General features: G+C 27.6%; 1 protein-coding gene across 1 annotated transcript in view; it reads left to right on the top strand.

The window, feature by feature from the left end:
* Positions 1–6458: 6458 nt before the first annotated feature.
* The window catches only part of LOC147808226 (proton-coupled folate transporter-like), a 23874-nt gene continuing 15014 nt past the window's right edge, over positions 6459–15318 (top strand). Inside the window, exons 1-4 of the mRNA XM_016048193.4 lie at positions 6459–7839; positions 8572–8811; positions 10565–10648; positions 14005–14161. Coding sequence (XP_015903679.3) covers positions 6855–7839; positions 8572–8811; positions 10565–10648; positions 14005–14161 — 1466 coding nt within the window. The 5' untranslated portion in view covers positions 6459–6854. The remainder of the gene's footprint in view (positions 7840–8571; positions 8812–10564; positions 10649–14004; positions 14162–15318) is intronic.

The raw sequence follows: 15318 nt of genomic DNA, 5'->3' as shown, positions 1-15318 counted from the left end.
CGTTGTTTCATAGTTTTTTCAGTCATAAGTGCCATCAATTTCGGAATTCAATGAAGATTCAAATGGTTTCCTAAGCAGAACGCAGCAAAACTTTAATTTTTGCTACTTTTCTTTTTTTTTAGAAATTACTTTTTTAGATCTTTGGTCATTCTTGAGACATTCGGCAATTTATGTATCCTAATTATGTTTGTTACTATTTTAAGTTTTAATATTTAGAATCATGAAGCGTTTTGACCAGATTAATCTAACGGTATATCTATTTTTATTGTGCCGTGGTAGCCTAGATGGTCGGGAGTGGTGTCGATCCTCAACGCCACTAACACCCACCGAGTGGATGCATTATACGTGAACGTAAAATCTGTGGAATCAAAAATTCCGTGGTCGGTCGCTGAGATGTACCATGATTTTAAGGATGAGGAGAAAATTTCCTACCTGTCAGATCTGTGTCTAAATTGAAGTGTCTTTATGAATGAGAGGTGCTATTATTTTTCCTGGGAGTCCTGAGCTAAGTCGCGCTTTCACAATAGTGGTACTCTCTCGTCATACGAGAGGCGCTCCCTCTTGACTTAATTCGCACGGCCAAAGGCAGGTGAGCATAGCGTGTCCAAGTGCCATTAGTAACCACAGCCACGTATTTTTCCAAAAAAAGTATGCATGATTTCCTTCTCCAAATTTTACATTCATTTTTACATATGTTTGAGGTGGGAGGTTCCTTGAAATTGTGACAATTTATGAGAAGGAGGAGGGAGAGGTAACAAAAAGTGTGATATTACACGTTTTGATTAAAATAAATATATTTAAAATTAGCACGTTAAATATTTTAATATTAATTGTTTTATATCTTTTTTTTTTGTATCAAAACTACGCATCTAATTACTATTGTTTAAAAATTATTATTGCATCTAATTTTTTTTGCTTACAAATGTTATTAAAAAAATCGAACTAAAAGTTTTAAAATAAAATTTGAAATATGATCTATGTGTTTTGTTTCTAAACTTTTAGCGGAGATATTTCCGTATGGGCTCACGCATCTATCTTAAATTTCTTAAAAAAAGTAGAGGTTTGCTCGAGATGGTTATAAATTATAACTTTTTAAGTTATTCGCAATTTTTTCTCTTTTTTTTAAAAACTTTTTTTAATTCTCGCGTTCCATTGCCATGGTTGTCCCCATATCATATGGCAACGTTACTTTTTAAAAGTAACGAGTAAAAGTACAAGTATTTTTAAAAAAAGTAACGAGTAAAAAATAAAAAGTTCTTAATTTAAAAAGTAACGAGTAAAAAGTACAAGTGAAAGTACAAGTACTAAACAAAAAAAGTAACGATTTAAAAGGCCATTTCTGGGAAATCGAAAATTCAAAGTAACCTAAAATTTTATTGAATAATATTCTTATGTTCTTTAATGCTTTTGCAAAGTTGTTGTTATTTATTTAATTATTTTTAATTTTGAAAGTTATGGATATTAATTTATTTTTAAATTCGGAAGAATATTATAATTTTATAATATAATCGTATAATATAATTTTAAAATCAAATATAATTTTAATATCAAACATTTTATGGATTTGCACGAAAAAGAAATTTTATCTATTGATTTTAATTTTTAGTTTATTATTTTTATTTATTTAAATTACCATTGATTTAAAATTGTTTTACTCTTTAGAAACCCGTTTTAAAAGCACAAACATAAACAAAGCAAACACGGGGTTACAGATAGCTTTGTGATCTTTGAGCTAGTAAAAAAATAATTGAATGTGCAGTATAAGTTGAAACAGAAGGTATTTAAACACGAAGTTAGCTGTGAATGCATATATATTGCATATTAATTTTATAAATTGAAAAACATAACCATTTTTTTAATTAAATTTTTTTCTTCCTTTTTTTTTAGAAAGCTTACCGAGTTTTAGAAAAAAGTAACGATTTCATTCGATATTTCCGTTACAAATACTTGTACTTTTTCCCTAAAAAAGTAACGAAAGTACAAGTAGAAGTACTAAATTTAAAAAGTAACGAAGTACAAGGAAAAGTACGTACTTTTTACTTGTACCAGCGGTACAAGTAACGAAAGTAAAAGTACTGCCATATATGGTTGTCCCTAAAATTTTGCGGTTTTTCAGTGCAGGTACCACTACGGAAATCTGCTAGCGTATATTTATAAAATATAAAGTGACCTATGACAAAAGAAGTACCGCCAAATATGACATTGTAAAAGGAGAAGAGGGGTCAAAAATGTAGAAATTTTTTTTTACACCATTTATGAACAGTCCCTTAAAAACGAATAAAGTTCTTAATTTTTTTTAAATATTTTTTCGTTTGAAGTTGACTTCAAACTAGTGCATTGTCCCATATTCTTTTGTTGAAAAACAAACTCCTTCTTCTCACTTATTATTAGCTTATCAGTACTATCAAAAGATGGTCTCAGTAATGTTTGACATTGGAATATTCCTTTTAAAAATTTTCAATAATCTTCATTTCAATTGTTAGGGGATCAATTAGACGAAAAATTTTTTTAAAAAATATTCCCAACTTGACCTTGAATACAATTCATTCATTTTTGTTTTTAGATTCTCTTTCTTTCCTCAGTTGTTGTTAAGGCAAACTATCATTGACCTAGACATTTAAATTATAGATTGGCCATCTATAATGTAATCAAGATAATACTTTGCTTTATATTATTATTAAATTAGGGTGTGTGAAAGATCAAGGAACGGTGTATAACTTTCAATTAGAGGAAAAAAAGGTTATGGATTAGTTGTTTCTCAAAGTGTGGTACGCGTACCTCCAGGGGTACGGGAACAGTTTAGCGGGGGTACGCGTTCTTACGCAAAATAACTTGCAACAAGCGAAAATCTCAAATTTTTTTTATTTGAAAACAAAGCTAGCCATGAAAATTTACGATTACGTATTTTTCTATTGGCTATTTTTTGCAGAGTTATCGTTAATAATTAGTGGTGTTAACAGCCAGTTGTGATTTTTAATTTTTGTGCAATTTTTAAAAATCGTTCGAAAAAAATACATTCATTTTTTCATTAGTGGTACACAGCGTTAAGAAAAATGTAAAAAGAGTACACTAAAGTTAAGTTTGGGAAGCACTGGATTAGGTAATATATCTTAGAAATTTAAGAGTACAAAATTTATCGAAAATTTCTAAGCTGGACGTTTTTTCTAGATGTTTAAAAAATAGAAAACTGAAAAAAAAAAATAATAAAAATTAGCCCCAAGAATGACATAGATTATTTATCGTAGTGAAAATGACTTGGAAATTTAATAAATTGGAAAATAGAGAAACTCAAAAGATGCCAGAATAAAATATTCCGAAAAATAACGCAAGCTAGATGATTTATTCGAAATAAAAACATACATTGCGATCTCAACAATGAATTATTAGAACAGGGGTTTCAAACTTACATGAGGCCGAGGGCCACAATTAAAAACACCAGTCAAGTGGCGGGCAGCAACTTCATCAAAATTTTACATAGGACTCTTTTATGTTTGAAGGAACATTAAATATTACTGTCAGATTTTTATCAAGTTGTACAAAACAAAAGTATTGAATTACAAATTAAAATAAGTAGATTTTTACCTAAGAAGTAATATTTTTTTTTTGCACAGTTAGTATGTTAAATTTCACAGAAACGAAGAAATTAGTTTTTTTTCTTAAACGAAGAAATGTACTTTAAACTCATATAGATTTTTTACGAAAATTGTCCGCAAAAAAAATAACTAATATATTTTAGTTCGCGGGCCACAAAAAAAGGCTTCGAGGGCGGATGCGACCCGCGGGCCCCCAGTTAGTAACCAATGTATTAGAACATCATATTCCATAGCTAAACTGCAAATTTTTTGAAAAAGTCATAATTTGAAGCCGCAGAATTTAATGAAATTTTTACGTTTGAAAACTTGAAGGAAGACATAAACCTTAGGCCAGTGGCAGCTCATTTTGGCAGCGACGCATGTTTATCTAGAAAACAAAATATTTAATTTTCTTTTCATGCCAATTTGTATTCAAGTTACCAGAAAAAATTCCCTTAACGTTTAAAACTTGAAGATGGATGGGGAAAAAGGGTACTAAATGGTTTCAGACGCCCAAATCAATTTTGATGATGATGCTGACATTGATTAGATATGCGATTAGACTAACGCTGATTAAAGTGGAGGCAAAATGAATCGGTCAAATTATCCATGACCACTTTTAAGCTACCACTTTAAAATTTTTTTCATCCTTATTCTGATTTTGTACGAAGGCTTTTATGAATCATCCATCCCGAGGAAGTTAAACAATGTATTCAAAAATTCTGCATCATGTGTCTAGCTTAAAAAACGAGCTGGATTACAATTTGCCTTCACCTTCTCGAAGTGCAACCAGGAAATAAACTAACTAGCATCCAGTGTTGCCAGAATTTAAGATTAAAAAGTAGCTAATGGGAGCTCCAAAAGTAGCGGATTCGAACATTTTGTCTCCCCAAGAAATAAGTTTTATGTATATATATATATATATATATATATATATATATATATATATATATATATATATATATATATATATATATATATATATATATATATATATATATATATATATATATATATGGATGGTGTTTTCTACACTAGGGAACGCTGCAAGCTCCATATCGCCTATACTTCTGGTCTACTGTTTCCATTGTATTTTAAAGTCATTTGGCTCACAACGTGATCATTGTGTTTTGAGATTTTTGCAAACGTGGTATTTGATTACTTATCACTTGTGTTTACAATGCTAACAATACTTGTGTTTACAATGCTAAAGGTGCGTAGATGGTGCACAGCTTGCAGCAAGAACAAACGGTAATAAACAAGTGGAAAGAGGCCAAATCAGGACTGCCAAAAAAGCGAGTTATTCAAAATCTGGCAATGTCACCTTTTTTTAACAATATATCTATAAATAACTAAAACAAAATTTCACTTCAAACTCACCAGAATTACTTAATAACATTAATATCTTTATGAAATACGGCGGATTTTATCTCAGAAATTATTTAATTTACTTCTTTCATTGAAAAAAAAAACTATCCGTTTGAAAATATCGCCTAGAAGAATAAGCTGTAGTAAGCAGTTTCAAACTTTCTAACCGGAACTAGAGCAGGTATTGAGCTCGAGATTGTTATTGTTTACATTTATATTGAAAACACCATCCATATACTAAATTAAAAATTGCAATGCTTTGCGTTAAAAATTTTCGTCAAATTCAATATTTTGTTTTAACTCCGATTAAGGATCACGTGGTCTCGTGATTAATTTTTCTAGAAGATAAAAAACTAATCAGGAATGCAAAACTAAAGCGGATGCGTTTTCAAAAAAAAAAAAATAAATAAAATGTCTTTTTCAGAAAAGGTAAAGAAACTGCAGACTTTTCAGAATCATTTAATAATGGAAAGGGTAAAAATTAAAGATAGATATATTTCTGTAAGAAAAAAAGTAGCTCATTTTTAAGATTTGTAGCGTTCGAAAAATAATGTGTAGCCCAAAAAGTAGCGGGTAGCCCTATTTCGATTTTCAGTAGCGGGAACTTTTAAAAGAAGCCCAATCCGCTACTTGTAGCCCAATCTGGCAACACTGCTAGCATCTACATTGCTCAAAGCTAAAATATAAGTTAAAGTTTCAGTTCTCATTTTACTGCAGCGCCTCTAATTCATTCGGGATAATGTAATTCATTTCTGGATGATGTATTGTAATGGAATCTCTGGATGATGCAATCTTCTATCCATATAACCTATACTATCACCAATATCCTACATCTTATATACATATAAAACTGATGTGGTTTATAGACATCGTTAATATGATTTTTTTGCTGAATAATGTCTAGAATATTTTTAAGATTTGAATAAAATTCCTTAAGTTTACTTTGCAGAAATAGTAATACTATCCGTTAAACGATGCATAAATCTTTAAAGAGACAATTAAAAGGACATTACTCTCAGAAGAGTAAATAATGAACACCAATTAGTTGATCTAATCGTTGAAGTGCATAATGAGGTGTAATTATCTCGTTCAATAATGTTTATTACTAATAATAAGAAAGGGAAAAATTGTTAAATAAATAGATAGTTAGATGATTTGTGAATACATTTTGATGAAAATTTGTTTGTATTTCATAATTTAGTGTAGCTAGTTGCTATTTTCAGTAAACTTTTTCTTCGAAAAAAATGGGTTTTTCGCTTTTACAGATACGATTCATTGCGATAAGGCCAATCTAAATAAATAAAATTAAATTGGTATGATAGCTTTTTCCAAACTGACGAAAACAATCCATCAGTAGTGGGTTACAACAAGACCTTGAATGTGTAAGGATCTTTTTACAGTTCAAAATGTGTGAGGTAAGCTTTAAAATTTTTATCAAATCCCAACGTAATAGCGTAACAAGATAGACACCATTACATGATTATTATTAATTTAAAAGCAGATACGAAACCTTATTGATATTGCTAGATAAATGCAGCCGTTCATTCGCATTCCAAAATTGCAATATAAAGTTCTAGGTCATACATACATAAATATGAAACTCGAGAAAGGGTTGACGAAAGATTTAACTGACACACGATGAAATTATGGTTTCGAAATTGAGAGATATATTTAGAGAAAAAAGAAGAAGAAAAAAACGTTCTCAATGTACTAAATTAGTCGCTTTTTAATTTTATTCTGTTTGGCTTCACATTCAGTTAGCAGTTGAAGTTTTTTATGCACTCTAAATGTGGTTGCCTCTAGTTTTTGCTCCATACCCTAAGAGGGAAATTGTTTTTAATTCTTTAAGTTAATATTTGAAATTATTTTGAAGCTCTTATCGTTAGGTGTGTGTGTAGCATTAGCTTTAGAGCCATGATGGATAATAAATGTGTTGAGAAGAAGGAACAGGAACTTGTTCGTAATTTATCAGGAACCCAGTTAGAATCCAAGGAAAGTGATATCAAAAATTCGAAACAACAGTACAATGTGGTTGTTAATACTGGCACGATGAATAGGTGTTCAGTTGCAGGGAGAAGTTTCAAGTTCATTAAGTCTATGAGAATCGAACCCGTGATGTTCCTCTTCATGTTCTCTTCTGTGCTGAATTCCACCTTCTTGACGAATTTGATAATGGACAAGGGGTGCCTTTTGCACTACAACTACTCTCAGAATGTGTGTGATAACCTGCATAACGAATCAAATGAAATGCAAAGAAATAAGGTTGAGATGATTGCCAACAATTACAATCTTTATTTGAGCTTCTTAGTCCCTGTAGGAGCCTTCATGGTAATATTTTTAGCACCATGGAGTGACAAATATGGTCGAAAACCCTTATTAATATACGGTTTGATAGGATTTGTCATAAATGACATGGGGATTATTTTATGTACAATATATTTCCATTCTAAATTGGAATATGTCTTATTATCTAATCTATTTGCCCAATTGAATGGTGGATTTATTTGCATACATACAACAATCAATAGTTACACTTCTGAAATGTCAGATTCAGAAACAAGATCATTGAAATTCATGTTGTTGCATATTGCTTTCGAGCTTGGAGTTACTTTGGGCGCTTTGTCTGGTGGCTTTTTGTATACATTTTATAGTTATAATGGCGTTTTTGTGACGATGACTGTTTGTCACGTGTTGACAATTTTGTGGGTCTTGTTTCTTATACCTGAAACTAGAGGGCAGGTCGTACAAGCCGATCTGTTGAAAAAACTGAACGATTTGTGTTCGGTTCGCCATTTTACGAATGGAATAAAAATTTGTTTGAAACGTCGGGAGAATAGCGGGAGACTTTATTTGTGGCTGCTGCTGTTGTCTGGTTGTTGTTTCCAATTATCTTACATGGGTATGAAATATGTATTATTTATTTTCATATGAATGCAAAGTAAACTAAATAAGTTAAAATCAAGTTCATTAAATAAATTTATATTTTATTGTAGCCAAATAATTAGTTAAAAGAACAGAGAAGTGTCGCTTTTATGAACTTTTATGTAGCAGTCATATTTTAAAGTAATTTAAATTTAGAATACTTATATTTTATTTTAGAACTTTCTATTCTTTAACTGTCATTTATTATTAGTTTTTTAAACATATTTATTATTCGTTTATTATTTTCATTCACTGGATATTGTAAGATATAATGTACAGATAACAAGTGATTTAATTTTGTTTGGTAATTAATTTGTTTGTTAATTTTGTTTTGTTTGCTTACATCATAAAGTTTTAAACTTATTAAATTTCTACTTTTTGTTGTATTTATTACTATAGTTACAAATACTAAGAGAATATTTTTCTAACAATATAATAATAATTCGAACTAATTTTCTTTGTCTAAAAAATAAACTTATAAACTAATTAAGATATGATGCTGTTTAGTAATAGTATTGAATAGTATACAACGTTTTACAACGATTTTAGTGGCAAAAAAATCAAATTTATCAAACGACAATAAATGTGATTTATGAAGTTTGATATACATATAGCATGTTTATGTTTGTGTCATCTTTATATTTTCTTCATCTCATCTTTATTTATTTATTTTTTGTTATCTTTATCTATTTGTCTCATTTTTTTTAAGTGTACACCAACATCAACTATGTTTATACCCACCATATGTATGAATGGAATCCAACAATATATTCGAAAGTATGGTCAGCATTCAGTTTTTCGGAAATGATAGTGTTCTTAGTATTCAGCTATGCTTGCATCGAAATTTTCAAGTTCAGTGACCCCCTTATTGGCATAATCGGTTGCATATCAATTATCGGCAAGAACGTCTTCTTGGGTCTCGCATTCGAACTTCGAATCTATTATTTGAGTAAGTAAAGTTCATTTCAAATATGTTTTTATAGTTTAATAGAAAAAACGAACTTATATAATATAAACGAAATTTCGAATTAATATTCATTACTTTAGAAAAAGCTTTTTTTAAATGAATTATTAGTTAAAAATAATTCGAAATTTAAGTCTTATTTTACAGCGATCGCAAATAAATTTAATATTATCGATTAACATTTAATAATAAATTTATGAAGTTACATTTTTTTACTAAACCAATTAACTGATAATAATAATGACTAACTAATACTAATATGATATATAATAATTATAAATCAAGTAATAGCTAAAATAATTAAAATATCACCCAATTATTTTTTTTTCTTTAATAAAATGATAGAAGAAAATAAATTAAAAATCATTCTTCAGATTCTTTAGATAACTCTTAAAGGAAGATTGAGTTTTTTTTATCCTAAATTTATAATCTAATTGTAAATTATAATAAAAATTTCGTTAAAATTTAAAAATTTTTATTTTTAAAATTGAATTACATATTTTTAAAAAAATACTGTTTTAAAATTATATTTCTAAAAAAACTTTTTTTTATCGATATAAGTTTTTCTTAAAATTTAATTTAATTTAGAATACAATAATATAAATAATTTAATAATTTAAATCAAATCAGTAATTTCAATCAGAGTGAGAACAAATTTATACATTTTGAAATAAATTTGAATGTGAGGATACACTTCTAATAGACATTATGTAAACAAAGCTGTAAACAAAAACATCATTTTTTTAAGTCAACGTAATTGTAGATGAATCAATTTCTCGAAATTTTGTCAATGAAAACTTTTAGTCAAGATGGATTATGACATTCTTATTAGTCATTTAAAACATCAAGTAATCAAATAAGTATTCAAGTAAGCAAATAAGTATTTAAGTAATCAAATAAGTATTTAAGTAATCAAGTAAGTATTTAAGTAATCAAGTAAGTATTCAAATAATCAAGTAATTAATATAATTTCATCATATAAATAATCCAAGTTTTGCAGCTAGGTAATTTTTCTCCGAAATATTTTTGTCTGAGAAAGAATTTTTTTTTCCGTGTAATCGATCTTAGTAAATACATAATTTTTTTTATCAATCCGAGAAATGTCACTACTCATAGAAAATAACAAATAATGTAAAAAAACATAAATAATGTAAAGAACACAATAAAAACATTTTTAATAGAGATTGCGAAGTTGGGCCTCTAATAGACAACACGAGAAATAAAACTCTTAATTTTAAAATAGTTCTTAGGCTACAATGATATTTCTCGTAATAGAAAAATATGCTTATGAACGCATGTAACGAAGAACCATAGAAATTTTTTAAAAAGAATTGAAGTACTAATATAAGTACTAACATAAGAACATTGCAGTGGACACCAAAATTTCTTAATTTCAGCGTGCCGAAGATTGAACTGTAAAACTTTAAATCAAATTAGAAAAAATAATAAATACTAATATTTTTTACGTAAACCGTTTACATTCCTTTCAGTTTCTTATCAATTAATTTGTTTAAGTCATTTAAATTACTGGGTTGAGTAAACTCAAAGGATTGTTTACTTATTTACGATTATTTCCCTTTTATTTATTCCAATTGACGTAAAACACATCCAAAAATAGGTTATTTACTAAACGATGACGTAAATAAGAATTATTTAGCTTTATTGTATAAATTTTGCCATTAACTTTTCATTATAATTTAGATTCAATGAATGCAACGCTTATGTTTTTCTTTTTTAGGTAATATTTTTGGATTTTTGCACGGGTTTGGAAATTCTGCTATCAAGTCCCTGATATCTAAAATTATTCTTGAAGAAGAATTAGGTAATTTATTTTAAAAATTTCAAAATAATGGTCGTAAAGAAATTTTCGTTTATTTTATCAATTTAATATTTTAAATCCCATGATTAAAAGTTGAAATTAGAAATCAAAGTTTTAAAGTGTAATAAGTGTAAAAATTAATCAATAAGTGATTATTTAATTAATTTTATAATTAATAAATATTAAATATAATTCTCAACAATCTGAGCATAGGAAGTATTTTTCTCCGTTTGCTCATTCAGTTTATTTACATTTTTCTTGTTTCCTTTATTCAGCAATTTTTTTTTTAATTAACTAGCATAAAAATTATAAACTAAAATATTTATTACTATTCTTTGCTTAGCTAAGAAATCAAATACATACTTGTACTTTATATCATATTATTAATAATTTTATTTTTTTTCCTTGAAAAAATGACTATTTTTTAAAGAAAAAGTCACTGAATTTGTCACTCGAAAAAGAAAAAGTCACTCGATTTCGCACGAATTTTGTATTTTACTGCAAAATTGCATTTTTTTAAAATCGTGTAAGAAATTGCATATCTTATCACTCAAATGTTTTGTACTATTATTAAATAAAGTAATAAACAATCATAAATATTTATTAAAAATTTTTTTTGGAATGTCTTCACCCTTTTGAATTGTTGAATAAATGAATGATCGTGAATCGTGTGCAAAATTTTTTCAATTCACTTAAAAAGTTTTCGAGATTTGGCAAAATACACAAAAAATAAAGTAACAATGAGAAGTTTAAATATCAGACCACTCTCAAGACTAAACTATTGAGGATTAATTTCTTAGATTGCGGCAACATCGTATATTTAGGGTATCAGAAATCTAAATCCGTCGAAAAAAAGGGTATGTTTATTCTGAAAATGTACGTATTTGAGTCTCATTTCGAAACTTAAAAACCATTAGCAATAATTAATTAATATATTTGAGGTCACCCTCTCAAATCATTAGAATTGAGTCCTAGAACGTGAAAATCCGATTATTTGACCAAAAGATATTCAAGGTAATTTTTTTTGTGCACTGTACAATTAAAATGACTACTTAATAATGGATTCATTTTTTGAAAAACTAAAATTAGAAAACTGGAATTTCAAATTTTTTATGATTAATCTTTCGATTAAAAAATTATTTTGTGTTTATTAAGGTTGAGGAATAGTAAAATTAAAAAAAAAGTTCTTCAAATCCGATTGAATGTTACATGAAGTACTGGAAATTATTCGAAACCTAACTTAATAAAAATAATAAATAACTTGATATAAATAATGAATATAAATATTAAATATAATGAAAATGATATAAATATTGAAAAAATAATTAAAATTAGAATAAAACATAAAGGAATAAACCTTGGCGAACAAAGAACACGTATAACCCGTAAGAACCCTTAGGTATTCTTTGGCCAAGGAATAAACACATTTCTTGCATAATAAATAATTTGCTTTAATTTTAAGTTTTTAAATAAGCTTGAATTTAAATTATGTCATTAAAAATGGTTGAATAACATTGCTCTTTGCATGTGATAATTTTTATTTATCTGTAGATATTTCATTTTATTATCACAGAGTATCCTTTCAATGGAATAAAAAAAAACATTAACAAGCGTGAAATTCGTATTTCAGAACCAAATTCATCTAAACAAATTTCAAGTCTGTTATTAAAGTTTTTTTTAAAGAAAAAAAAGTTAAATTTACACTTGTGAGTCTTTTCTTACACAATAGCAGTAATTGGTGCGAAAAGAAGTTATGGTATAGATAAGCAAATACAACATAAAATGCGAGAAAATATCTCAGGAATTTATAAAGTGCAAAGTGGATAGAAATTTTAAGCATTTAACTCTTTCACTTTTCAACGCTTCAAATAGTTTTCTTTTTTATAAATTTAAGGAGGAAGTTGAAACTATCTTTTGTTATCATCGATGAATGTACTTTTAAGATGGCGATTTACACTGACTGACCGTAAAAACATTTGACCTTTGAACGCCTCTCCATTTATAAGTTCATAAATTAATTTATTTATTAACACATTGCTTCATCAGTTAATTGGTTTGACTAGTCGCTAAAACACCGGTCCGTTAATTGATTGATTTGATTGCACAGGGAAATTCGCTAGTTCCTCCTTTTATTGATTTGCCTATTTTCAAACACACTAAGTCACCATTTCATTTATGAACTGATTTGCCTGTTTACTAATACACCAATTCAATGACTCTTTCATTTGTTATTATTTTGAATCAGTAATTCTCTGATTCAAGAATATGTTGATTCATTAATTTTTCAAGTTACTGAGCACTTTCCTCTTATCTCTTTTCTTTCTTTCTTTACTTACAGTATTACGATTATTCATAATAATAAGTACAATTAATTACTATTATTCATAAAAATGCTTGCCATGGAGATGAGATATTTATTTTAAAAGAATTAATTGACTATATTTAAAGTTAATATCCTATTTTGTGGGGACAACACATGTTTTTAAAATCATGAAAGAAGTCAAGGTCTTACAAAGCTTACTTAAAATTTCATGATTCAATTTCCATTACTTGCCCTCATATATGTAAGTTAGTAATTTGTTAACATGTATAATATTATTTTAATTTATGGATATTAAACTTATCATGTATAATAGAATTTTTATATTTTGATTTTGAAAAAAAATTGAAGATAAGCAATTTGGTGAAATAATTTAGTACATTTAATGAAATTGCTTTTTTTTTGAAAATCTAATGAGATTATTTATGCAAAAAAAAAGTCTGTACTTTTTAAAAATAATAAATCAATTAAATAGAATGCTTATAAGTTTTTCAAGAAAATATAATTTTTATATTTTTTATGAAATGTAATATTTTATAATAATTTGAAATGTATTATTTCAAAAAAATATATCTTTCGTTATAAAATAAAGTATATGAGCTTCCGTCTTCTTATAATATTAGGCTTATTTAAAAAAATCTTGATAGATAAATAAGATATTTTAGATAAAATATAAATAAGACGTTTAAATTTATAATATTAATAAGATATTTAATATTTATAATATAAATAAGATATTTAAAATTTATTTTTATTTATTCTTACCAAAAAAATATTTGACAACACGTTCTTCTTGCAGTCCTTCTCCACTACTGGTCTGTGTATACTACATTAAAACTTTTGCTGAACTTTATTGTCTAGGACGGAAATTATTATTTATTGCATAATTAAAAGGCAAATAAATAAGACTATCATTAAAGATACTTAACTCAATTTAAGCTATAAAACTGGAATAGTCCATTATCTCAATTCACCCTTTTCTTGATCATTTTAAAATTATTATTGATATTTATTTGACACCTTTTTGTTTCAAATTTAGGTCAAGTGTTTTCTTTCTTGGCGACTTGTGAAGCTATTATTCCTCTCCTTGGGAGTGCTGTTGTAGCAAAAATATTTAATGCGACAGTTCATATTTTTCCTGGAGCTTGCTACATAGCAGTAACAATTTTCCTAATTTTTCCTCTTGGAATGTTCATGTAAGTAAACATTTTGCTCCCCAGGTAACAGTCATGTAATTTTATCAAATGTATCCAAATATTTTACCTTAATTTCATTCATGTTTATTCTTGTATGAAGTTGCAAAAAATTTCTACTTCCTTTTCTTTTAAAAATAAGTGGTGGTGAATATCTGTACGTAAGGTGTTTAGTTGTCGCCACACTTCATACGTCTAAAGCTACCATTAACAATCGAAAGCTGTCAATATGTACAGCTCACTCAAAAATAAATAAATAACTGATAACTTTGAATAAATTTAGATTTAATGATAGGATCTTACCGATCTAGAACTCTATCTTAATGGTCCGAAGGGGATGAACTCAAATACGCTAATTATTTAGAGCGGACGATATTTTAAATTACGCAATCAGACATAAAAATTTATTTTCCTTGAATAAATATACTTTTTTTTAGTTGCATTCAGATTTTGACAGGAGTAGCCACAATTTGGGAAACATGGTATAACCTTTAAGATTGATTCCTAGAACGTGATGAACTGATCGTCAGATCAAAAGTTATTCAGGCTGGTTAATTTTTTTTTTGCGCATCTGATTGCGCGAAATAGAAAAGCTAATCTGCAAATAATCTGAGGTGCTTATTATTTGCACCCAGCTAATCTGCAAATAATCTTAGATGATTTGTTTTAGAGCGGAATCGATAATTTCCCCCAATTTTCCCAGATAATGTACATATTAACTGTCACCGTATCGTTCTAATTCAAAATTCATTTTTCATCGACAAATTAGTTGATTGTTCGATTGCTTCAACTTGATTCTTTTAATAACCGAAAAATGAATAAATGATTAAGTTAAATTCCATAATTATAAGAATATTTTAAACAGTTTAATTATTTGCATTACATTATTTTTTTTAAAGTGATTGATGATTTATTCTATTAACATGTCAATTGTTTGATAGTCGAGATTAATTTTTTTAGATAACGAAAAACGCGTTAATGTAATGTAATAAGTACCTTCTCACCATGTTAACGCGTACAGAAACGTTGTTGTTCCAGCAAAGATAGTTTTTTTTATGACGAGTACTTTGTACTTAATTTACAGATTTCCTTGTTAGTTTGCAGATTACTTAGAGAAATTCGAGAAATGAAACATGTTTTCCGATATTTTATCGAATCTC

Source organism: Parasteatoda tepidariorum, chromosome 6 (assembly GCF_982258835.1).
Source record: "Parasteatoda tepidariorum strain Cologne lab strain chromosome 6, Ptep-v5.0, whole genome shotgun sequence".
In the NCBI taxonomy this organism is placed as follows: domain Eukaryota; kingdom Metazoa; phylum Arthropoda; class Arachnida; order Araneae; family Theridiidae; genus Parasteatoda; species Parasteatoda tepidariorum.
This window is presented reverse-complemented; position numbering and strand designations above follow the sequence as displayed.